At 45.8% G+C, this 26,011-nt stretch overlaps 2 protein-coding genes across 4 annotated transcripts in view; one reads left to right on the forward strand and one right to left on the reverse strand.

The window, feature by feature from the left end:
* Window positions 1–338: 338 nt before the first annotated feature.
* On the reverse strand, window positions 339–24,433 carry Plcd4 (phospholipase C delta 4). Of its 3 annotated transcripts, none has more exons than XM_034497369.2 (17): window positions 23,582–24,433; window positions 19,257–19,312; window positions 18,962–19,120; window positions 17,647–17,886; window positions 16,113–16,246; window positions 14,930–15,161; window positions 10,703–10,904; window positions 9,483–9,627; window positions 8,199–8,351; window positions 5,208–5,393; window positions 3,773–3,868; window positions 3,487–3,655; window positions 2,689–2,805; window positions 1,896–2,068; window positions 1,187–1,322; window positions 525–674; window positions 339–446 (listed from the first exon to the last, which is right to left on the reverse strand). In XM_034497369.2, the coding sequence occupies exons 2-17, from the start codon at window positions 19,276–19,278 to the stop codon at window positions 340–342; spliced, it is 2,421 nt and encodes an 806-aa protein (XP_034353260.1). In that variant the 5' UTR covers window positions 19,279–19,312; window positions 23,582–24,433; the 3' UTR covers window position 339. The 3 variants fall into 3 exon arrangements, with proteins under 3 accessions (XP_034353260.1, XP_076787785.1, XP_076787786.1); XM_076931670.1 differs by having other exon boundaries at window positions 17,658–17,886; window positions 23,582–24,429; XM_076931671.1 differs by lacking the exons at window positions 17,647–17,886; window positions 18,962–19,120; window positions 19,257–19,312; window positions 23,582–24,433 and having other exon boundaries at window positions 5,208–5,390; window positions 16,113–17,454.
* Window positions 22,283–26,011, forward strand: part of Usp37 (ubiquitin specific peptidase 37) — a 107,826-nt gene continuing 104,097 nt past the window's right edge. The window contains exon 1 of the mRNA XM_076931669.1: window positions 22,283–22,330. The gene's annotated coding sequence lies outside the window, so the exon portion shown is untranslated. The remainder of the gene's footprint in view (window positions 22,331–26,011) is intronic.

Genomic DNA, 26,011 nt, shown 5'->3' on the forward strand with positions numbered 1-26,011 from the left:
CAGAGAATCGAATGGCACTAAGCCTAGGGCAATAATAAGGAGTAAACTCTAGCATAGGGTGCACAAAAGGGAAGGGCAGGAAAGACTAGATAAGATTTGCTTTACAAGGGCAAGGTATACTGGTCAGAGCATCTCATGCCCTTAAATGCCAGCACTCTGAAGGCAGAGGCAGATGGATATCTGAGTTTGGAGCCAACCTGGTCTATATAGTGAATTCCAGTACAGCCTAGGCTACATAGTAAGACCCTGTCTTAGGGGAAAGGGGTGGGGGCAGGGTAATTTTGTACCTTGACATCTAAAGCCAGTATATCTATCCACTCTTTCTGTGGCACACCCACCTCAGGGCTCATCCATATCCAGGTCTTCCTGCATGCAGGTGTACACAAAGATGGAAGCTGGATGGAGGCTAGTGCCATCTTTGGAGAGCAAGGATACATGTCGGTAACCTGGAAATGGGCAGAAGAATTGGGTCAGGAAGGGAACCACAGTTGGGATATTGGCCAAGAGTCCAAGGTTTGTCTCACCTTGTTTCATACAGGTCCAAGGCAGGGTGTATTGGCCAATAAATTTATTTCGAGATTTCCTGCTATAATCCTTTACCACAAAACGCAACATAGCAAGTTCAGGCACCTGGATCCGGAAATAGAACGTCTCCCCCCAGTATGGATTAATACCTGAAGTGGAGATAGGAATAAAGGAACAGACTAACTGTCTTCATTAGGCCCATACTGAATTGCTTTCCCTGCATTCTCATTTAATCTAGATGCCAATCAATATTTTACAAGTGAAGACACAGGTGCATTATACAGAAGCAGGGGCTAAAGAAATGGCCCAGAAGTTAAAAGCACTTGCTCCTTTTCCAGAGGGCCTGAGTTTGGTTCCCAGAACCCGTGTCTGACGGATCAGATCACAGCTGCCTATAACCCAGTCCAGGGAATCTGATGCCTTCCTTTGGCCTATGTGGGAACACGCAGGTGGTGCACACACATACACATAAATAAAACAAAATCATTAAGAATAAAAAGCATAAGAACTTTTCCCAATTCATAAGCCTATAAGGGAGGGCCAGGATTCCCTGGATGATTTCACTTTGTCTCCCATGAGGGTGCAGAGTCACATGGCTGCAAATGAACAAGATAGAAGGGAATCAGCAGTCTGGAGTGATACTTCCCCTGCCCAGTCTCACCATTGTTCTCCACATAGCTGGTCTCATGCTCCATTATGTCTTCAGGAACACCAGAGAGCTCTACTTTCACCAGTGGATCCACAACAGTTGTCTCTTGGGTTTTGTCCACTTTGGGGAGTCGTTGACCACTGATAACCTGCAACCAGGACACAAACTTCATGAGTCTCTGCTTAGCCCAGCCTTCCCTCATCCAGCCCTCACACCTCTGAGAAGACAGGACTTGCACTATAGCTTCATAGTTTGCAAAATCTTGCATAGATAGTGTATTCTAGTTTCCAACCTAAAACTTTAAAGTAGGCACACCAACTAGAATTTTCTATAGTTTTTACTGTGCACCAGGAATTGTAAGTACTTTTTAACTGATAGTCCTGACAACCCTTTGAGGCAGGTTATAGAGAATTAGCCCTATCATACAGATGAGTTTACTGAGGTTACAAGTTAAGGAACTTGTCCGGTGTTGCACAACTAGAAAATGATTTGAAATTAGTTGGCTTCAAAGTTTGCAATTGAGTAAGGATATCTTCCCTCTTTGATTTATTTGAGACAGTCTCACTATATAGCTCTGGCCTGGGAGTGGTATGCTACCACTCCTGGTAGACAATTTTCAACCAATTACACTCTGTCACATTGAGCCACCCCGCCCACTGTCATACACATACACACTTCTACTCCAGCTATTCCAGGTTCTTCTCAACAGTTTCTGTCATACCTGGACTACAAGGATCTGGGCCTTATAAAGACTAATGGGCCTCTCGGGATTGAACGAACTCTGGGTATCTCTCAGGAATTCTGGCTTCAGCACATAGCCAGAGCCACCATTCTGGCGGAAGAGCCCATCACAGATGTCCATCGCACTTCCTGCAGTCTGCATATTCATAGCCACTGAGAATCCCGGGGGGGGGGGGAGAAAAAGTTACCTTGGGAGCTGAGTGTGATGGCACATACTCGTAAACCCAGCACTCAGGATGCAGAGGCAGGAGGACTCCCACAAGGTCAACACCATCCTAGTCTGTCTACACATCAAGCCCCAGCCAGGGCTATATACCCTGTTTCTCCTCCCTTCCCCACCTCTCCCTCCCTTCCCCTCCCCCTCCTACTCTCACTTTCATATACATACACACAACATTTTTTCTGTGTCTCACTCACATATACACCTAGGTATATGTGTACTGCATGCATGCACACACATCCTCCTTAGCCTTCTAGCCCCTTTTTCAGGGGAATTAGAAGGTAGTAGGTATAAAGATGCCTGCTGGAGTTAGGTAGCAAAAGACTGAGGAAGAAGGACATAGTTTGAAACCAGCTTAGATTATAGAACAGAGCATGGTCCTCAAATCAGTGTTTGCTGGAAACATTCCAATAGATAGGACCACGTTTCTCACCTTTTTTCCCCCTAGTACTCCTTTAAAACATCCCCCTAACCTCCACAGCCATTTTCTCTAGGGAATTTACCTCCCGTCAGCTGATTCTGCACTCCCTCCCTCTCCCTGCTGCCTCCTCACCCATCTGGCAGCCTACATTCCAGTGTTCCTGGGGGTTAAAGTTTGATGAATCTGTCCTCAGACCACTGGGATACACGCGGCATAACTGTCTGGCGTTGTGCTGTACAAACTCGTTGCCTGTAAAAGAGTATAAATAAGGAGATGGAAGTTCTGTCTCTAAGACGGGCTCTCCTACTTCACTGTTCCCAAGGACCCTTTCTACTTACTTCACTGTTCTTGAAATCTGAGGCTGGCTCCAGAAAGGTGACCACCTCCCCAAAATTTTCTTCTCCCTAGAGCTTTGTGCCCACTCTTCATAAATCTTTTCCTTTGTGGGCTGATAATGTAACTTAGTCAAATGCCTGCCTGGCAGGCATAAATCCCTGGGTTTGCACCCCAGCACTGTACAAACCGGAAATGGTGGCGCACAGAGTAATGCCAGAACTTGGACGGTGGAGACGAGAGGATCAGAAGTTCAGGGTGATCCTCAACCACAGAGCCAGTCTGAGGTCAGACCAGGCTATGTGAGGCTCTCTTAAGCCTGCTCTAAGTTTCTGAACTCAATCTCTCTGCTGCTTCCTTGTTCTGTTTCTTGGGACTTACCTCCCTGCCTGCTAGGCCTGAAGTCACCCATCCCACTTTTCTCCTGACCTGCCTCCTTGATGAGGTCACCCACCCCACCTTTCTCCTGACCTGCCTCCTTGATGAGGTCACCCACCCCACCTTTCTCCTGACCTGCCTCCTTGATGAGGTCACCCACCCCACTTTTCTCCTGACCTGCCTCCTTGATGAGGTCACCCACCCCACCTTTCTCCTGACCTGCCTCCTTGATGAGGTTCTTGGCCTTGGACTCAGAAAAGGATGAAATGTCGTAGATGTGGTAGTTTTCCTTGGAATGAATGAAGCTGCAGAAGGGGACAGTCCTCAAGTAGACAACCAGGGCAGATAGGTCTGGGCACAAGATGGTTGAGGAACTCTGGAGAAGAAACTGGACAGAGAGATGGTATTAAATTTAACATGGTTTGAAGAGAGAGAGAAGCTAGTGGCCATCCAACCTGAGCCTCTTCCCGCTGCCTCCCCATTGTAGTCTCCCCTCCTGCCTCACCTGCTTTGACAAGAGAATGGACTCAGGGATGGAATTAGAAGCCTGGGCCAAAACATGACCACAGTTAAGCAGACAAGGCATCGGACACTTCACAACCTGGGGGCGAGGATGGGAATAAAGGCAGTCTGCATATACTGCTCGGATCAGTGTCAGTTCTGAGTTTGGAAGGTCATTGCTATGCTACATCTGGGATAAAGAGTCTTTATTATTTTTAAACAAAGAGGTATCACTCTCCCTACCTCTCTTAAAAACAAATGAACAATAATCATCTCCGGTCAAAATGTATACATGATCCTTGCATGGTGGTGCATGCCTTTAATCCCAGCACTCAAGAGTCAGAGGCGGGTAGATCTCTGAGTTTGAGCCTAGCTTGGTCTTGATAACGAGTTTCAGGTCACCCAAGGATACGTATCAGGACTGCCTCAAAAGACAAAACAAACCAAAAAGCACATGAATCCAGTCAGACATGTCAAACTATGATGGTCACAAAATCCACACCTGTCAGGATTTGAGGACCCCAGAGCATTCGCTTTGGATTTTATCCTCTTAATTTTCATTGTCATCCCTAAACATGACAACAGGCTTAAACACCACAGCCTCAGAACAGGATAAATCATAAGTCCGCTGAGTAAGCCAGGTAAGTGCACAAGAGAGAGAAATGCAAACTCCACACCTAGGCCCTGGAGGTCCCACCAGCAGGACCTTTTCTCACTTGGCCTCCCCCTACTTGGATTGCTCCTCCTCAAATGTATCCTTTCCAAAACATTTTCTCTAACTAACCCATCATAGATGAGACTGAAGTCACAGCAATCAGTGGTCCAGTAACTTCTATTCAAAAATAGCTACACACACACACACACACAGAGAGAGAGAGAGAGAGAGAGAGAGAGAGAGAGAGAGAGAGAGAGAGAGAGAGAGAGAGAGCAACAGACAAGTGGTATTCAGATTTGCCTTTAAGGAGTTTGTGAAGAACAAAGTTGTGTCCAGAGTCACTTAACTCCTTCATCTCTTCCAGCCACCCTTGTCTTCTTTCTTGAACTTGCCTCCCCTCCCACCAGAACCTATCTATTTACCCTACCTGAAACACCTCATGCCACTTGGACTCAGGAGAGAGCCAAGCAAGGGTTTCACGGAGAGAGGTTCTAAATGTATCCATTTTGAACAAACTTTGGTCTAAGATTTTGTGATCCGTGAAGTTGGGAAGCCACTACAATGCACGTGTAGACAACAATAGGTAAGGGACAGTATTGCTGTAGATGGTATAATGCATAGTGATTCAGTAGAGGCCTCTTTGAGAGGAAAGAGCATTTTTTTCCTCCTTGGCTCTCCACCCCTGTTGGCTCTAGACGCTTCAGAAACAGGCCCTCTACTTGTAATGCATGATCACCAAACACCATTACAAACAAAACAAACCAAAATCCTAATCCTGACTCACCTTCTTCTTCTTCTTCTTCTTGTTCCCAGAGGCCTGCTCCTGGGACTCAGGCTGAGTGTCCAACTCAGGGGACATTGGGTCCAGATCTGACCCCTTATCTTTCTCCAGCTCTTCTTCTTCTTCTTCCTTGTCAACCTCAATTGTTCTTAACTTCTTTCCTTTCAGCAAGATCTTCCCCCGAAGCTGCTAGAGAACAGAAACAGAGACATATCTACTTGTCTGCGCAAGTTCCTCCTGACAACAGTGGAGCTCTCACCAGCTCAAAGACAGAAGAACAACGTGGGCTGTCAGAAGTTTCCCAGAGGGGGAGTGATTCCTTAATACATTTGGTAGAGAGTCACTCGTTTTCAAACAAATGTTGGATGTTTCTATCCATATGAAAAAAGAATCAATAGGCCCTCCCTCACTCATTTTACACACTGAAAATCCCCTTAAAGATTTACATATATAAAGGACATAGGAGTATGAAGAGAGATACTGTTTTTTGAATAGTCTTATAATAGAAGAGTCTTTCGAGAAGACATGAATTGAGAGTTGGTTGCTGAAGCCTGTGGTTCCAGCACTCTGAAGGCCTAGGCAAGCAGAACTAGATGCTAAAAAGTGGCAAGCATGCCAGTGCATGTTGTAACCCCAGCACTCAAAAAACTCAGAACAACAAAAGCAGAAGCCCTTCTTTTTAATGTTTGCCATTATGAATCATCTCACTGTGGAGTTGCTTGCAGTTATTTTTCTTCTGTTGGTTGCGTATAATTTGGTGTTTTTTTTTAGAGAGCAGTTCAGCAATAATAATCAAAATTGTCAAAATGCAATATCTCTTCTCTCTCTCTCTCTCTCTCTCTCTCTCTCTCTCTCTCTCTCTCTCTGTGTGTGTGTGTGTGTGTGTGTGTGTGTGTGGTGTATGGTGTGTATGTGTGTCTGCGTGTCTCTGTGTGTGTGTGTGTGTGTGTGTGTGTGTGTTGAGCAAGGGTCTCATGTAGCATAGGCTGGCTTTTAGCTCACAATGTACTAGAGGTGGGCCTTAAACTCCTAATCCTCCTGTTCCAACCTCCTGAATGCTGGAATCACTACATTTGACTAAAATGTAAACTCTGGCCAGCACTTATACATGCCACAGTACCACCACCAATGTCAAACCTAGAATGCAAACACTTTAACCCAGAAATTCAAAGACTAAATACACAAAGCACACCGATAGGATGAAAATTATTAACAACCTAAGTGTCTGCTAAATGTGTCACTGAATAAATGACAGTCCTACATGGAATCAGCAAAGAACAGCACTGAAGAACTATGAAGAGGAAAAGACATAGGGCTGGGGATATAGTCCAGTGGGTAGCGTACTTATCTAGTATGCACAAGGCCCTGGGTTCAAACACTGCCTAAACTTGCTGTGGTGGTACACACCAGTCCCCCCAGCACTTGGGAGGTGGAGAAAGGAGGGTGAGAGGTCAAAGGGCACCTGGGCTACATGAAACCCTGTCTCGTAAACAAACAAACAAACAAAAAGTTGGGCAGTGTGGGCTCACCACTTGGGAGGCAAAAAACAGGCAGATTTCTGAGTTTGAGGCTAGCCTGATCTACAGAGTGAGTTTCAGGACAGCCAAGGCTGTGCAGAGAATCCCTGTCTCAAAAAAAGGGGGGGTGAGAAAAAGATATTCAAAAACATACTTATGATATGAAATTTAAAAATATAAACAGTAATTCCATTCATGTTTTTTCTAATATGAATTTCTACACACATATATACACATATATACTTGTTTAAGCTTTTAGAAAAATCTACTGATAGTGCCGGAAATGTGGCACACCTGGCCGAGGGCTTCCCTGGCAAGCGCAAAGCTCTGAGTCTGAGTCCCAGCGTTTCGTAAATTGGGTGTTGTGGCACATGCCTGTAATACTAGTGCTTGGAAGGTGGAGACAGGAGGAACAGAGGTTCAAGAAAAGGTCGTTCTTAGCTACGTTTAACAACTCTAAGACCAGCCTAGGCTTCATGAGAACCTGTCTCCAAGAGGAGGAAGAGAATCCGGAGGAGGAGGAGAAAGAAGAAGAAATGGCGGTGCTGGCAACAGATGAAAGTGTAGCACAGCGGCACAGCGCAGCATCAGTGAAGTTTGATGCTGAGTGAAAATAAATCCACAGGGCCAGCAAGATGGCTCAGTGAGTAGAGGCACTTGCCATAAGCCTGGTGATCGGAGTTTGCTTTCCGGGACCACATGGTAGGTGAAGAGAACCAACTCCTGTTGATTTCCGCACTTGTGTTTTACCGTGGCACTTATGCCACTACCACCTCCTGCCTCAAAATAAATAATAAACGTGATACTCTTAATGTATTGATATGCACTGTTATGAAAGTGGCTAGGGGGGCTGGAGAGATGACTCAGTGGTTAAGAGCACTGATTGCTCTTCCAGAGGTCCTGAGTTCAATTCCCAGCAACCACATGGTGGCTCACAACCATCTGAAATGAGATCTAATGCCCTCTTCTGGTGTGCCTGAAGACAGCTACAGTGTACTCATATATATATAATAAATAAATAATTGTTTAAAAAAAAACAAGAAAAAAGAAAGTGGCTGGAATAATAATGGGGAAAATTTCCCTTCTTCAATATTGCTTGTAAAGTCTTATGAATGATAAATTAGCAAGAAATAGTCAGGGACAGACACACAGCTTACTTAGTAGAATGCTTTCCTAGAGCATAGAAGGCACTGGGCTTGATCCCCAGCACCACAGAAACTAGGCATGGTAGTACATGCCTATAACCTCAGTACTTGGGAGGTGAAGAGAAGAAGGTCAGGAGTTCAAAGCCAGCCTTAGCTACATGAGATCTTGTCTCCACAAACAAACAAAAGGAAGACAAAAACCCTCACCAACAGGTATATTAAAAAGCAAGACGGCCATTCTGAAGATAGAAGAAGACAGGAATGTAGAAGAGGGAGCCATGGTGAGATTGTGAAAGACATAGTAGGGCCTGGCTGGGCTCCAGAGTCCCTACCTCTGGTGAGGGCAATATATCAATCAGCTGACCCTCCAGGGTGGTACTCAGCAGGTGCTCTCCCAAGATCTCAGTCAGGTGATGTGCCATGGTCTTCTGCTGTTCCCAGGTGCAGTGGTTATCCAGAGACAAGATGAGAGGGTAGTCTGATGACTGGCAGAGGGGAGGGGATGAGACATTCAGACCTATTAACTCCTATAACCTCCCTTCCAAACCCTGAATTCCTAAGCCCCCACTTGTAAGTGCCATGAATATACTGATTGCTAAACTCCCCCAACCCCATTATAGGGCTCTGTGAGAACTTAGTAGGTCTTAGGTCCATTCTTTGGGACATAGTCACATCTAAGGGGCACTGCTGAGACCCTAAGTCTTAGACCTATACCAAATCTGATCCAAGTCATTCTGAGGCCTTCTGAGTTTTCAGTCTCAGTGTGGACGTCAGATTATTCCTCTAGTTATGAGCTCACAGTATACTATCATCTCTAGATTCCTGTTGTCCCCCAGCCCAACTCACCCATGTCTCTGTTCCCCTCCCCCTCCCCCACTACATAGGTAAAAAAAGACAGTTTTAGAAGTAGCTACTAGCAACTAGTGGTTGTTGCTAGTTTGAATACTGTATGAATACTAATTACCAGTAAGAAATACAACACTTTTTTTTTTTTTTTTTTTTTTTTTTTTGGTTTTTCGAGACAGGGTTTCTCTGTATAGCCCTGGCTGTCCTGGAACTCACTCTGTAGACCAGGCTGGCCTTGAACTCAGAGACCCACCTGCCTCTGCCTCCCAAGTGCTGGGGTTAAAGGTGTGTGCCACCACTGCTCAATTGATAAAAGAAGTTTTTAACTCTAAAGCATTGGACAAATATTAAAGGATTACTATGATTACGTGTTGTATTTGAGCCGGGCGGTGGTGGCGCACGCCTTTAACCCCAGCACTTGGGAGGCAGAGGCAGGTGGGTCTCTGAGTTCAAGGCCAGCCTGGTCTACAGAGTGAGTTCCAGGACAGCCAGGGCTACATAGTGACATCCTGTCTTGAAAAAACAAACAAACAAACAAACAAACAAACAAATTCTCACTCTCCTCTTTCTCTCTCTCCGTGTGTGTGTGTGTGTGTGTGTGTGTGTGTGTGTGTGTAATGTGTTTATATAAAATAACAAAAAAAACCCTTCTTTTGTCTATATCAAACTGCTGGCACCAACTGTCCATCTGCCCTTCCAACCCTAGCCAGTCACACTTCCCTCAGACCTTCTTGTCTTTTGTAGTGTTATTCCCAACCTTGGGCTACTACCTGGAAGGCATATTGTGCTAGTGTTGCCAAAACATCTTTGAACAGGATTCGAGAGGTCAGGGTATGCCCATGATAAACAATGGGCTCTCCATCAGGTCCATCCCAGGTATCCACTTCCACACAGCGGCACCCCCGTTTCAAGGCCCTGCAAGAACCCCAAACCCCCAGAGGCAGGAGAGGTCAAGGTGTGATCTTCTACCTAGAGAGCGGCCTCTCCCTTCTCTGGGAAGAGCACCGCTCACTAGCACTTGCCATCCAGACCACTTCAAGTGCTATTTCCCCAGAGGCATCTCAGTGCACTGGGCCATGGCTGCAGCGCACATCTCTCTCTACCTAGCCCCAGTTCATAAGCCTCCCTAGCAAGCCATTACACATTACCTCACAATATTTCTACTACTGTGGATTCTGCAGGCACGTGCCTCTCTCTCCAATAGGACTGGACCTAGGACGTCATACAGGCCTTACAACGTGTACCTTTCAGGCTACCCAGTCACTCAGTTGCCAGTGCTACAATGCTGTCTGACTATTCAGTCTCGTCATGGTTAATCACAACAATGGCAACCACCATTTATTAGCTACTGACTGATAATTTGTGCCCTTTAGTCTTTACAAGAACCCTGGCAGAATGGGCACCGTAATCATCTATATTTCACAGAGAAACATACAGAGGTTAATTAGCCCCAGGACACGGAGAGAACTAGAATTTGACCTAGAGTCGACTGACTACAGAGTGGATTTAACTCTACACACCACTGCCTTACCTTTAAAGCAATGGTTCTCAACCTGTGGGTCATGACCCCTTTGGTAAACTTCTGGCTCTGAAAGTTTACATTATGATTCATAACAGTAGCAAAATTACAGCTGTGAAGTAGCAACAAAATGTTACCGTTGGGAGCCAACACAGCATTAGGCTCTGGATTAAAGGATCAAAGCATTAGGAAGGTTGAGAACCACTGCTTTAAAGCATTCCGTGGACAAGCTCAAAACAAGCCTGGGGCTCCCGAATTCTCAGTTTTCTAGCTTGTGACAACGAGAAGGATCCCACTTATCCATTGGCTTTCATTAGCACTCTGCTAATGTCTAAGATGTTCTCCAAGTGCCTCAGGTACCCAGGGACCCTAAGGCCCTAAGCTCTCTCTATCCCGGCCTGTGTTATCTACCCCTTAGCTTCCCACATGCAGTCCATCCCATAAGCAGGCCCCCCTCAGACCACCACGTACCGTATGTATCCTTCAACACTGCTCTGGCCGCAGAGCTGGTCCCCCACTAGGTAGGTGTTGTGAGAGGAGTTGATGTAGTAGTGGCTCAGAGGCTGAGTCATGTCCTGGTAGAGAGGGAGGCAGTCGGGGTTGAAGATGTTTCCATCCGCAGAGCAGAGGTAGCTGAGGAAGCCTTCCTTGCTCAGAACATGCAGCAGTCTGCCTAGGGTGTGGAGTGGGGACCACGAGAGTGAGGAGCTCTAAGTGAGAGGTCTGTTCACCCACAAGCCTATTCTCCACCACCCCCTCTTGGGGTCCTGTCCCTTAGATGCCTATTCCCAGTTAGCAGAATTCAAATGTGCCACTTGTTATATCTGCCATTTAAAATGTTTCTTCTTTGGTGGTGGCTCCCCTCTCTGCAAAGGAGAGAGGGGATGGGGTCTGGGGAGAGCTCTGTGAGGGGTGACTGGGAGGGAAGGCAGCATTTGAGATGTAAGTTAAAAATAATTAGTTAATTTAAAAAGTTCCATCTCACAGGCTGTTAAAGAAAACCATTAAGACAATTTTCGGCTTCAGACTTTTCCCAGCTATGTAGCCTCCCCAACCCCCACCCCCCGCCCCATCTCTCCCTTTAAGACAGGATCTCACTAGGTAGCTCTAGCTGGTGTATAACTCTCTATGTAGACTAGGCTTGTCTCAAACACACAGAGATCTAAGTGTGGTGGTGAATGCTTTTAATCTCAACCCTTGGGAGACAGAGGAAGGAGAATCTCTGAGTTCTAGGTTAGCCTGGTCTACATAGTGAGTTCCAGGACAGTCAGAGCTGCATAGTGAAACCCTGTCTTAGAAACAGAACATCAACCATGAACCACATAGAGATCTTTCTGCCCCTCGTGTGTGCTGGAATTAAAGGCATGTGCCACAATACTCTCTTGAGCTCACTTGCATTCTCTCTCTCTCTCTCTCTCTCTCTCTCTCTCTCTCTCTCTCTCTCTCTCTCTCTTTCTCTCTCTCTCTTTCTCCCTCTCCCTCTCCCTCTCCCTCTCCTCCATCTATTTTTTACTTTGTGTATGTGTATGTGTGTGAAGGGGGTGCATTGCTATGGCACATGTCCAAAGGTTAAAGGACAATTTGCAAGAATCGTCTCTCTCCTTCCACCATGTGGGGCAAGCTCAAGCTCGGGTCATTAGGCTTGACAATGAGCGCCTTGTCCACTGAATCATCTTGCCAATTCTTCTGCGTGATTTCCTCTTATAAATAAAATTTCTATCACTAAGAAAAGATTTTGAAGAACTTGGTAGTGCACACCTATAATTCCACCACTTGTGAAGCAGAGGCCATAGGATTTTGACTAGGTTCAGAGCTAGCCCTGGTCACATCTTGAGGTCCCTTCTTCTTCTTCTTCTTCTTCTTCTTCTTCTTCTTCTTCTTCTTCTTCTTCTTCTTCTTCTTCTTCTTCTTCTTCTTCTTCTTCTTCTTCCTCCTTCTTCTTCTTCTTCTTCTTCTTCTTCTTCTTCTTCTTCTTCTTCTTCTTCTTCTTCTTCTTCCTCCTCCTCCTCCTCCTCCTCCTCCTCCTCTTCCTCCTCTTCTTCCTCCTCCTTCTTCTTCTCCTCCTCCTCCTCCTTCTTCTTCTTTTTCTTTTTTATGATGGCCTTGGTGGGTTTTTACTGTTGGTATTTTTAATGTGTTATTTATTTATTTATTTATTTATTTTATTACTTTTATTTTTTACAGTCCAGTCATCATCCCTATCCTGGTCTACCCTCCCACAGTTCCTCATCCCATCTCTCCTCCCCGCCTGTTCCTAAGAAGATGTTTCCCCACCGTGAGGTCCTATCTTAAAAAACTAACAGACCAAATACTCTGGTCCAGCGTTATCCAATAGAACTGTTGATGCCCATGAGAATGCGCTTTCTGCACTGTTAGACACAGCAGCCCCTGGATACATGTATCTATGAACACTTGATTGTAGTCCATTTAAAGGTATACAGTTCTTGAAGTTCACACTTGGACAGCACAGAATCCAGTCCCAAGCCTAAGTATATATCTAGAAAAATTATCAATATTCTGACCAAAGTGCCTGTGCTTCTTCCTTGGGCTGTGCAGCTACAAGACCTGACTTATGATGTGGTGTTTGGTGGGGGGACATTTGTCACTATCTTCTTAGGCTACACTCTTGCTGAGGAAATGATCCTTTGACTCCTTTCATGGGTCTCACTGTTGTAAGCATGGATGCCATATAGTAACAGCAATGACTAACAGCTATTGGGCACTCACTCCTTGCAAGGACATTATGTATTGCAGCTTCCTAACACGTGAAGTCAGTATTGCAATACAGCTACCACAGCAAGTTAGATAGGGCAATAGATAGCTTACGTGAAGGAACTGGGATTTGAACCCAAGCAGTCTGATGTCAGGGGACATGCCCTGCACTACCAGACTGTGGGGTCTCACTAATTCTGTTGCAAAGAGGCTTGGTTGGAAGGTATGAGGACCTGATTCTCAGGACCAGTTCCCTTGACCTAGGTTTGACAAATCATAGACAGAGAATGGCAGCAGTTTGGGTAGGAAGTCTCAGTTGAAGGCCCCACTTTTTAACACGATGCACTGGAATTCGGTTCTCAACATGCGGACATCAGAGAACACCGCCAGCTCATAACAGAAGATCCAATCGTTTCCTCTGGTTTGTTCAGTTTTATTTTCTGACTAGCATGGTTGTACACACTTGTTTGGGGGATTTTGTTTTGAGACAGGTTTCTCTGTGTAGCCCTGACTGTCCTAGAACTCACTCTGGCCTCCAACTCAGAGACCTACCTGCCTCTGCCTCCTGAGTGCTGGGATCAAAGGCGGGCACCTCCACCATGGCTGGCCTACTTTGTCATTTCCTTCCTTCCTTCCTTCCTTCCTTCCTTCCTTCCTTCCTTCCTTCCCCCTTCCTTTCTTCTTTCCTTCTTTCTGTTTTTCCTTTTTTTCCTTTTTTAAAAAAAAGTTATGTATTTAATGTATGAGTGCTCTGATCTGTGGGCCAGAAGAGGGCATCAGATTCCCTTACAGATGGTAGTGAGCCACCATATGGTTGCTGGGAATTAAACTCAGGACCTCTGGAAGAACAGCCAGTGCTCTTAACCACCAGGCCATCTCTCCAGCCCCAGGCCTGGCTTTCTACGTGGACGTTAGGATCTGAGCTCAGGTTGCCTGCACAGCAAACACTCTTACTCATTGAGCCGCCTCTCCAGCTCCCCACTTGATCTTTTTAAAATCTCTGTTTTATATAATAAAACTTAAGAATAGAGCCCATCTTATCGGGAATGCAAAACAAGAAAAGAATGTAGAGCTGGGCGGTGGTGGTGCACGCCTTTAATCCCAGCACTTGGGAGGCAGAGCCAGGCGGATTTCTGAGTTCGAGGCCAGCCTGGTCTACAGAGTGAGTTCCAGGACAGCCAGGGCTACACAGAGAAACCCTGTCTTGAAGAAAAAAAAAAAAAAAAGAAAGAAAAAGAGAAAAGAAAGAAAGAAAGAAAAGAATGTAGGGATGTTAGCACAATGCAGGATATTCAGTGAAATCCCAACAAATTGATGGTTTTCTATTTTTCAAAGTCGCCATGAGGGCTAAATTAAGTGAAGCATATGGAAGTGTTTTGTAAATAATTTAGTATGGATATAAACTTCTCACGCTCCAAAAAGAATGGAGGGATGGAAGTGAGTCTACTAAGAGTAGAGGAAAGTAATATTTTAGCTGCACTTATCAAATGCCAGATACTTGGCCTCATGACTGCCCCAGGCTTAAGCTGACCAGATTCTTGATTCAAGGACTTAAGGACTCAAGACCAACTTAAAGAACTTCCAGGAAGCTAACATTTAAAGGAACAACAGCCATGAAACATGGGGCAGAAGAATTGCTATGTAGGAAGAAGGTGGGAGGGAGGGTCAAGCGCCTTCTTTTTTTCCACTGAGGACAAAGCTGATGAGGTGATGTGATGTCAAATGTGAGCTTAGGGAAGGGACAGGACCTCACACTTTTCCTCCTAAGAGATGAAGGTCTGTCTCTATCTTAACTGACAGGGAAGGGCTGCCCTGCTTTAGGTGATGCGGTTCAGTGAGATGCATCTCCTGGGGAGGAGGCCAGGAGAGGGGTGGAGAGGGGTGGACTCAGCCTTCCCTACGGTAGAAGACTCTGTGTCTGGGTCTTTGTTTGGCCTCCTCCCTTCCCCAATCCCTATGTCTAATATTTACACACTCAGTTCTTACCATTCTCAGAAGGCTCATAGCGGTCAATGAGTTCCAGAGCAAGGTCAGGGGCATGGTCGTTCTCTTTCTGTTCCTCTCTAAGGAAATCCACAAATTCCAGCAAGGTCAGCTTCTGTTTGTCAGATGAAAAGTTCTCGAATAGTTCTTCAATCTCAGTGCGCTTAGTCAGGGCCTTATAGAACTGTACAAATTCTTCTGATCCCAGAGTATCAGATTGGGTAACATCTGCTGCCTGCAAGAGATTTAGCAGGGCACGGATGAACTCTGAGAAATGGGATGATCCTCATTTGTCCTGCAGGGCTGTATGGCCAACAAGTTTCAGGAATCTCTCTCTCTCTCTCTCTCTCTCTCTCTCTCTCTCTCTCTCTCTCTCCCTCGCACTGGGACTAACCCCTAATATAATATACACACACACACACACACACACCACATCTGGCTTTTTACACAGATGCTGAAGTAGAACTTGAGACCTATCCTTACATGGCAAGCACTTTAACACCAGAGTCATCTTCCCAGGTCCTACAAGGGTCATCATAATAAGTGTTTATAAAACTCTCAGAGATCTGGGCAGTGATGGCACACGCCTTTAATCCCAGCACTTGGGAGGCAGAAGCAGGCGGATTTCTGAGTTTGAGGCCAGCCTGGTCTACAGAGTGGGTTCCAGGACATCCAGGGCTACACAGAGAAACTCTGTCTCAAAAAAACAAAACAAAACAAACAAACAAACAAAACTCTCAGAGAGTTCCTGATATTTCACATGGTTACAAGTCACTCTAGTGATTTATCTCTGTCATTTAATGTGAGATGGAATTTTTGGTTTGCCTGGTTTTTCTGAGACAGGCTTTCTCTGTGTAGCCCTGGCTGTCCTAAAACTTGTTCTGTAGACCAGGCTGGCTTCAAGCTCAAAGATCTGTTTGCATCTGCCTCCCAAGTGCTGTGACTACAGGCTTGCATCACCACACCTAGGTCTTAATGTTATTTTTTTTATAGAGATTATGACTCATCCTCCCAACAAGACTGAATGGCCAGAGCCTTATTCCCCACACAGGTCCCACTGAGCTTATTATGGTAATGGAGCACACAGGAGTCAAGAAATGAACACTACTAAGTGGGGTCAGAGACCTTCTGGCCGAGTGAAGACATGGCCTTGCTGGTTCCTGCAAACCCTCCCAGGCAAACGCACCTGAAAGAGACTGAAGGCATATTCTTCATCCATTTCCACATTCATCAGAAGCAGCAGCCGTTGAGCTTCTCTGAAACTCATCCGGCCATCCTGGTTTACGTCTGCTTCTTGGAACCACTCATTCAACATTCCAGCTGAGTCAAGGCAAAAGCTCGATGTGTGTGTGGTGTGTGTGCGGTGTGTGTGCAGTGCATGTGTGCAGTGTGTGTGCACTCATCCATTGAACCCCTTCTCCTGTCTTTGTTGCCAGTTTCTCTCCCAAACCAATTCATTCTCTACATAGCTTCTAGAATAATCTCTTCTGAACATAAATCTATCTTGTCACTGGATGGCCTGCGTGCCTGCAGGAACTTATCTCCCTGTTGTCTGCAGAAAGAAACATAAAATCTAATACAGAAGTCAAGATCTTCCTACCCTTGTGATCTGGCTCAGCCCGGCCTTCTCATTGTATCCTTCTTTGTCCTTTTGCCAGACTCAGCAGCTCCTTACTCTGAATATCACCTGACCTGCTTCCTGGTCTCTTTCGCCTGAAACCTTTATTCGTAGTATCCTTTCAGCCAGGAGTGCCTTCCCACATTCCTTCTTCAGGTTTAACTTGAACTACTTTCCTTTCTTTCTTTGACAGGGTCCCAGGTAGCCAAGGAAGACTTTGATCTTCTGATGCTCTTCCTTCTGCCTCATGGGTACAAGGATTACAGGCACACAGTACCATGCCAACTATATACAGTGCTGGGATCAAACCCAGGGCTTCATGCATGCTAGGGCAAGCACTCCACCAACAGAGGTCCAGCTCTGGTCCAGAATCACATGTTATCTCTTCCCTGGCACTTTCTCAGAATACTCTTAGGTAGAATCAAGTATTTCTATAATTTAGTACTTAAATTATTTACACAAATTGATTCTTTCCACTAACCAAAGTAATATATATGGTCTCATTGATCTTGAGGTCCCTAAAATTTGGCACAATAGTGGAAACAATCTGGCTACTGGCTACTGAATGAGCGTACACACACATGAGGTAATGTGCAATCTACAAACCTCTTTTACAAGTATTGAAGGGTCTGCAGGCCACTGTGTGTGTGGGTAGGGCATCAGAGGAGTCAGTTCTCCCACCATGTGGGCTCCACGGATTGAGTTCAGGTTGTCAGGCTTGGAGACAAGCACCTTCTCTCACTGAAATATCTCACTGACTTCATCTAGCAATCTTGAAGTGAGCCTATACCACTGTGCCTCTAGGAGCCCCTTCCCACACCTGTGGTAGTGAGTGCTTGCTACTGGGATGTCTGTTTACTTCACAGGAGCAGCACTTTGCTTATCCTTCTTCCTCTCGTTGACCCTTCCTCCTATCCTGGGTTCTCAGGCTCATTCTCAGGCTCTGACTGGAAACATCTATTTCCCCTTAGAATCATCAGCTCTATGGTTGGCCCCTGTCTCTCCCCACACCACTTGGATATTTTTCTGCACCCTTCCCATATTCCCTTGGTTCTGCAGCATTTGACTCCCTCAGTAACTCCTGCCCACACCCTAGCTCCACCAGGTTGATACTGATCCAGTTGCTCCTGGTGGTCCATGCTGGCGACAAGATCCACCAACAGCTGGAGTCCTCGCATCCAAATCTGGGCCTCTTCAACACTGTTGGCCACTAGGTCCAGGTTGGGGCGGCGCCCATGAAAGACAATGGTGAAGCCTTGCTCCAGGGGGAACTCTTCCACCAGATAGCGCAACAACTCAGAATCCTGGCCCTTACGTATCCTCTCCACATCAGAGATTGAGACTGCCAGAAAAGAAGCAGGTAGAAGCATTGAGGAGGGGAGTCTGATACACAACAAGAGAAAGGAATGGTGACCAGAACTCCCTTCTTTATGGAGACACAGAGAGGAGGATCCCAAAGGCCACTCAGACAAGGTGATGGAGACCCAGTGATTCAGGAGTTTGTGTGACTCCATGTTTTCTTAGGCAGCACAGCAAGGAGGTTCAGCTAGACCTGGCAAGACCTGACTCCCACCCATCAGCTGGCAGAGTGAAGACACAAATTTAACCCCTCAGTTTCCACATCTAAAAAAAAATGGATGGTCCCTTTCATGGCAGGTTGCAATGGTTCCCACAGGAGAGCTAGTGGGGCTGACAGTTACACCTGTAGAATTGGTCCACCCAAGAGTACACTCTATGTCTGCATTTCAGGTCTGAAGGTTTCCTCTTTCCAGGTGCCTAGAGGAGAGTTAGAGGAATTCTTCCAGTTTCTACCTCAGCTCAAGACAATGTGGTTTGTGAGTATTGATTATGTCTCTAGAGCAGACTCTTTATTCTGCGATCAAGAGTATAAAGGTACCATAATGAGCTTGGCCAACAGGGTTGACACAATGTTGGGCTGCACTTTATGCTTTTAACTGTCGTCATGGCTAACGTTTATGAAATCCAGTGAGGTTTCCTGTTCAATGTTTCACACATTAGCTTGGTGCATCTCTATAATTTACAGGTAGGTGCAGGTTAGCCCCCATTTTGTAGATGAGAACCTTTAGTTCAATTAAATAATTTGTCCAAATCAACTCAACTAGAAAGTGGCATAACCAGGGTTTTAATCCAAACGGGGTAACATCATATCACAGTCAGAATAACCATGGTGTCCCATTATTTATGAAGATTTATCATGTGCCAGGGCTCTTCTAAGCCCCCTCTGTGCAATAACTAATTTAATTCTCATTACAGTCTTACAGAGGCAAGAGATGTTTGTCATCTTGTATAGAGCCACATAAGTGAGCCTGCACAATCACAAGATCCTGGTCCCCCCTCTGCTTTCAAATGTCTACATTCCACCCATATACCCACCCACAGGTATCCAGGTCACTCACAAGTGGGCTTGGGTATGCTTTCAGGTTGCCGTCCATGCCAGACTGTCATGCCGTCATCCTGAAGTCTGAAGTATCTTAGCTTCTTCCAGCTTTTGGTCCTCACCTTGCGCATCATTGTGCCTTCTTGCATCAGCACCAAGTCCTGATCAGTGGCCAGTACTGAGCCAGGAGAAGCAGGGACTTAGTTACCCAGTGGGAAGGCTATGGGGCCCAGAGGAGCTTTGGCACCAGGGTCTAATCTCCTCCCACCCCCTGTGCTTTCCTCCAAGACCTCTTCCCATGCAGGGGTACTCACAGTCTTGAATCTGAGATGTCATCACCCACTGTTCCACCAGCTGGTGCCAGAGTCACCTAAAGGAACAAGGAGGAGCAAAGGGCTTTGGGTGAATCCTGCAGTTGAAGAGAACAAGAGAAAGAAACCCAGGATCTCCTTGGTGGCATGGATCATGTACTTCATCTCATCTGTAGCTATTTGCATTTCTGAGTTTGCTGACTCTGAGGTTTAGCTAGGCTAAGAAACCTGTCTCAATTCATACACAGATTGGAGTTTAAAATAAGATACATAGATCTTTGTTAATTAGTTCCCATGGCTATCTCCAGGGAAGGCTAAAGCAGGGCATGTTCCAGATTGCTACCCTACACTCATTGGGTAGCATTGCTCCACACCTTGCTCATTCCCCCAAGTCCTTGTTATTGGGGTCTGCCATCTTGCTGCCAACCTTTATGAGAACCTAGAATCTGTCCACAGACTAGCTGTCTTTCCTCCAGGTAGAATTTTTCCATTTTTTCTTCCTGGAGCCCTGTCTACACCCTCATGTACATGGTGCCAAACTGCTAAAGAGCTAGCTAGGGCAGAATCTTTTTTTCTGTCTTTCTTTGAGACAGAGTCTCATGTAGCCAAGGCTGACCTTGAATTCCTGATTCTCCTGCTCCCACCTCTTGGGCTGGGATCACAGATGTGAGCCACCATGCCCAGCATCAGGTTCAGCTCTTGATCAGCTTATGCTGAAACTGACAAATCTCAAAGCATAAAGCATGAGTGAAAGACCTATGTTTAAACAGAAATGTGTTGTAATTACCCATGTAAAGCTTATAATTTTGACCGTGATAAACATGTGAAAGAAAACCTCAAAATTCTGGGAAGTAGCTGGCTCTGGTGAAACATGCCTGTTATCCCAACATTTAGGCGCTCAAGGGTGGCCTCAGCCACTTAATGAGGTCTATGTCAACCTGGGTTAAATAGGACCTGTCTCACAGAAATAGAAAAAACCCCCTTCAAATCTGTAAATGATCCTTTGGTCAGCATTCCATTAAAAAATATCATGCAGTTTTAGGCTAGAGAGATGACCCAGCATTTGAGAGCACTGGCTGCTCTTTCAGAGAATCCAGGTTCAATTCTTAACACTGATACAGTGGCTCACAACTATCTGTAACTCCAATTCCAAAAGATCCAACATCTTCTGGCTTCCGTGGGCACCAAGCGGTACATAGTCATGCATTCAGGAAAAATACCCATATACATAAAACCAATACATTTTAAGGTACCATTCATCCTAACCCCTAAATTTTTACAGATGAATAAGCAAGAGAATAATCTAAGATGTGATGTGACCTGTGTAGACACACAGCATATTAGAACCCTAATTCCCTAATTGTCCTTTCCTTTTCTTTTTTTCCTTCCTTTCTTTTTTTTTTTTTTTTTTTTTTTTTTTTTTTTTTTTTTTTGTGACAGGGTCTCTCCTTATAGCCCTGGCTTTCCTGGAATTCACTCTGTAGACCAGGCTGGCTTCAAACTCACAGATATTTCCCCTTCATCTGCCTCTCAGTTGCTGGGGTTAAAGGTGAGTGCCACTTTGCCATGTTCTTCTGTCCACCTTTAATAAGAAGACCTATAAAGTCACCTAGGAGTAACTCTTTTTGAGCCAAAGTCTCTCTTTATAGCCTTGGCTGTCCTGGAACTCGCTCTGTAGACCAGGCTGGCCTTGAACTTAGAGATCTGCCTGCCTCTGCCTCCCAAGTGATGAGGTTGTACAGCACCATACCTGGCAGTAACCCTAAAGAGAGTACAAGAGTCACAGAGAATGTACTTTCCCTGGCTTGAAGACCTAGAGTGGGCACCCTAAAGGGGTGAGGAGTGAGGGGCAAAGGAGAGAAACAGTTATGACAGTTTTAGGAGGAGAAGTGAGTATGTGCTCCTAGCTAAGAGCCCTCTGGATGGAAGAAGGGTCCCAAAGAGTTCCTTCAAGAACAGAAAGCATCTCTTTTTTCAGGTGTGGATACACTATCTGGAATCTTCATATGGCTTAAAACTGCTGTATGAAGGCCAGAGGACAAAGTAATGGGTCACTCTTAAACTCCTTGGCTGCTCAGTCCATAATGGGCTGAGGGGACCTGAGATCGCAGCTTCCACCATGTAGGCACAGGACTCTGTAGTTGGTCTTGGGATTGGAAGAAGACAGGATTACCTTCTCTGTTCCTGTGTCCAGGAACCTTACATGTCCTGGAACATGGGAAACCTGAGAACAGAGCCCAGGATCCAAAAACAGTTTCCCAAGCCAGCCTTAAAAACCTACTTTGCCTCTTTTTTTTCCCCCTGTCTAACCTGCCCCCACTCAAGAGCAGTGGTTTTAACTTGTATCTATGTGGGGTACAGTCAAGAGTGTCAGCAGCACCTCGGGGAAGCCACAGCGTATGAGACCTGAGCTTCATGGAGGAGACTGAAGACCAGAAAGATTGGCTGTCCTGACAGGGTCCTTCAGTGACACAACTGCAATAGATTGCAGGTCTCTACAACGGGTGCAGAGTTCACCAACTCTTCCCTTAGAAAGGGCCTTCTCCAGAAGACATGTTGAAGGAAGGCCTGGGATCAGTGAGGGGCACCGATGATCTTTCTCTCCACTCCATCATCTTCTGGGTCCCCTACATCCCGCCAAACAGCTTTCTTTTCTTCCCATTGTCTTGCCTCTCCCATCCCATGCCTGACTCTTTCTTGTCCTTTCTTCCTAGCTCACTCCTTTCTCTCTCACCAGCCTCTCTGCTCCCTCAAGTCAAGCTTTTTGGGTTCTCTTCTTAACCTTCTCCTCCTCCTCTTTCTCCATCACCCTTTCCTGCCATTCCCCTTCTTTATCTCCACTAATTCCCAACAGCCCTGGCTCTCAGCCCCTTTAAGGATTTTGAGTCTATAGTCCAGGAGAGAGGGCACTTTCATTTGGACACTTAGTAACATGCCTCTCCTTTCAGCCTCATTTTCCCCTGTATCCTAGGAGACCGACTAAACAAAGTGCCCAAAGAATGTGTTAGAACCTAAGTGTTCCAGGGCTTGGTGTTCCCGCTGGTGTCTGAAAGGAAGGATGGTTACAACGAATGCAGGTGCAGTGGGGCGAGAAGAAACAGAGGGTTTGGGAGAGGGGGCACCAGCAAGGACAAAAAAGATAAAACTCTAAAAGTAAGAGAGATTGGGTCAGTGGGGCACGATGGTAATCTTAACACGTGGGAGGTGGAAACAGAAGGATCAGGTGTTCAAGGATCATCTTTGGCTATATGGGATGTTTGAGAGTGGCCTGGGTTCAGGGTAGGGGGAGATTAGCACATGTGCATATATTTGGGATCTTTGAGGATACAGATAATCACATTGGTAATAATAGACAGAGACTTTTCTAGTACTAGTGGCCCAGTATCACAGAGCAAGCAAGATTCGGTCCTGCCCTTGCAAGTAGCTTTATATGACCCTCAGATAGTTTGGAAGTGTCAACACCATGTGCCAATAACATTATTGTAGGAAGTCAGGGCATCTCAAATTTCCTTCTGGGACGCAGGAGGGAAGAGAGAGCTATTTTGTCTACATTCTCACTTCTGAAAAGGGTTATGGCTAACCTGTTTCATATAAAGTGGATAGAATGGCTCTGCTCACAGGTTATAGCCCTTAGAATGTTAGAACTTGAAGGCTCTCTCAAGTCCAGAGACTTAAGCCTAGATCAGTTATCTCCAGGAGAGTGTTTTAGAATTTGCCAGATTAAGATTTCCAAGGATGAGAACAAATTTAGTGGGCACCCTAATAAGCAGTCCTGGCACAAAGGCCACCCTGGGGAGCCCTAAATCTTATTACAGATCAAACATTTGTCTGTGGCCTTAAAGTCCCATGGCATATAACCTGCTAATATACCAAGAACATACCTTGGCTTGTTAAGCAAAAAACAGAGCACAGAATAAACTCAAACCCATATTCTTTCCAAGGTTGTCTTAAAATTATCTCTTTATTACCAGAAGTTCAGATGTCTCACGTTTTGGACAACCCTCACTTGGTAACCTCAACAGTTTGTTAACATTCATTCTGCCTCCCATCTTACCGGGGTGGATTCACCTCTGAGAGGTGGCTAGGGTCAGCACTCATGGCCCAGTACAGCTAAGAGGGTGATCGACACAGTCGGGAAGAAAACGGTTTTTATGAGTCAGAGAGGATAAGCTGGAGCGAACCAGGAAGAGGGAGAGAGCTCTGTGGAGCCTGGGGGGTGGGAAAAGCAGCCTAGTTTAACCTAATACAGGTATGCATCTGTAGGGCTGAGTGAGGGCTCAGGCAGGACTCAGCTTGGCCAGAGGCTGGTTAGAGCTCAGGGCCCTTACCTTGGGTAGGATAGTAATCCCGTGTCCGCAATGCTCTCCGCTGAGAACGAGAAGACTCCTTTTCTCCTTTGCACTTGACTGCTTCCACCCTCGACTGCAGTTTGCAGCTATAACTGGCAAAGTTACAGCCAGAAAGGAGGAGTGGGGTGGGGAGAGGTGTGAGTGCTTCCCTAGGTCCAGCCTATCCAACTCTTAAAGGCCCAGGGCACTGGTCAACAGGAGGAGTTGTGGGGGTGGAGTGGCAGAAAAAGATTTAAAGGAATGGATTGAGGTTGATAGCAACACATCTCCAGGGAGAAAGGATCCTGGCTGCCTTTTATCTTGATGCCTCCCTACCTGGACCCCTTACTGACCCCAAGCCCACAATTGTTCTCAAAGTGAAAGCCAAGCCTGTCTATTGCAGTGCTTTGTGAATCACTGCTTTTCATTCTGGTCAGAGTCTGTGTGGAATACCGATGTTTTTGCCCTCATTTCATCTGGCTGCTTTCCATAGTGTCTCTTTCCGCCGGCTTGCTCCTGTGTTCCTGCATCCTGCCTCACAGGGGCAATCAATCTGAGTCTGTAAAAATACAGGAGCTGAGCAAGACAGGGAGGAGGGAAGAAATAGCAGTTTGAAGGGACAGCATTTGTGCACACGTGTGAAACAGCTCGTGTATATATGGTGGGTGCTTTTGTTTGTTTTTTGAGACAGGTTCTCTTGTAGTCCAGACTAACCTTGAATTTGATATGTTCTTAAACTTGATTTGTAGCTGGGGATGACCTTATAGATCCTCCTGCCCCCACCTCTTGAGCGCTGAGACTCAGGTGTGTACCACTGTGCCCAGTTTAGATGGTGATGAGGATGAAACCCTGATTTCTGTTACAGTGGTCAAGCACTTTGCCAACTGAATTACATACTCAGCCCCCCCAGCCCCCCCAACACCATAATGTCCTCTTTCCTCTTGTAATCATTTGTTCCATGCCAGTATATTTATTTATTTTTTGAGGTTGGAGTCTTGCTATGTAGCTCAGCTGGCCTTGAACTCACAACCTCGCTCCCTCATCATTCTGGCCACACATAATAAAGGTATGGGTAGAGCTGAAGTAAGCTCACAATATTCAGATCAGAGGACTCTTTTAGAAAAGGTCACACCTATGCTCCCATGTATCTTTCTTCCAAGTAACTTTCTGTTTTATACTTAAAAATCAATGTTAGAAACATCTTTTTAAAAATTTCAACTTTGGCCGGGCAGTGGTGGCACACGTCTTTAATCCCAACACTTGGGAGGCAGAAGCAGGCACATTTCCGAGTTCGAGGCCAGCCTGGTCTACAGAGTGAGTTCCAGGACAGCCCAGGCTATCCAGAGAAACCCTGTCTCGAAAAACCACCCCCCCCCCCAATCCAACTTTGTAACACCACCAGCAGCAGCAGAACAAAGAGAGAGGACACTCATAAAGGAAGGGGCTCCTTCCAAGGGTAAAGGAATAGGTAGCTGGTACAGAAACCCAGATGGAGGAAAGGGAACCAGATTAGGAGAGAAAAAGGGGTGTGGTTATGACCCCATACTTCACAAATAAAAACTGAGGCACTAGAAGTTTCTACAGTACTCTAGACATGTGCTGGCAGTAAAGACAACTCCCCCCACTCCCCCCACCCCTATCCACTCCTAAGCATCACAGCTGGGCTCGGCTTTTGCTTTGCCTTGGGAAGATTGTGAGGCATGGCTTTTCTGACCCCTTGGTGGCAATTAAGGCAGTTATGGGCGTAGGGCACATATCTGGAACTCCTGTGAGGTTCTTTTCAGTGGTGTATTTTAGTCACAAGCCCAGAGGGAACTAGCTTTGTGAGATGGACATGACTTTAAGTGTGTTGAGTTCTGGCTGCCTTTTACAGTTCCCTCAGATGCCTCTCAACTGCCTAATAGTCCACCATTAGTGGTTATTGATAGCTAAATCCTAAGTTCCATTACAATAAAATCCTTCTGAGTGATGACTGCAAAAGCCAGGATGGAGATGACTTTAGGAAGGCGTGGTGGTAGGATGGGTGCATAGCTGGGCTTGATCTATTTTTAGTCTTGAGTACTAACAGGGGTAGGGAAGAGTCCTTCATTAAAAAATAATTTCTTGTCATACATTTTCTGTAGGTCTATGTTGCTTCTATTATATTTCACAATGAAAGAGATTTAAACTTCTGCAATTTCTTTCTTTTCTTTCTCTTTCTTCCTTCCCTTCTTTCTTCCTTTCTTTTTTTGGGAAATGGGAGTGTCCTTATGTTGCCTGGGCTGGTCTTGAACTTGTGGCTCAAGTAGGTGCCCCCAACTCCTCATCTCAGCCTCCAAAACAAGCTAGGACTATGTACACGTGAGCCACCATGCCCGAGACCCCAAAGCCTTAGTAGCTCTAGTAAATTACCCCAGAGAATGGGTTGACTTATCTGTGTGTTTGTTGGTA

The sequence above is a fragment of the Arvicanthis niloticus genome, chromosome 3 (genome assembly GCF_011762505.2).
Source record: "Arvicanthis niloticus isolate mArvNil1 chromosome 3, mArvNil1.pat.X, whole genome shotgun sequence".
NCBI lineage: Eukaryota > Metazoa > Chordata > Mammalia > Rodentia > Muridae > Arvicanthis > Arvicanthis niloticus.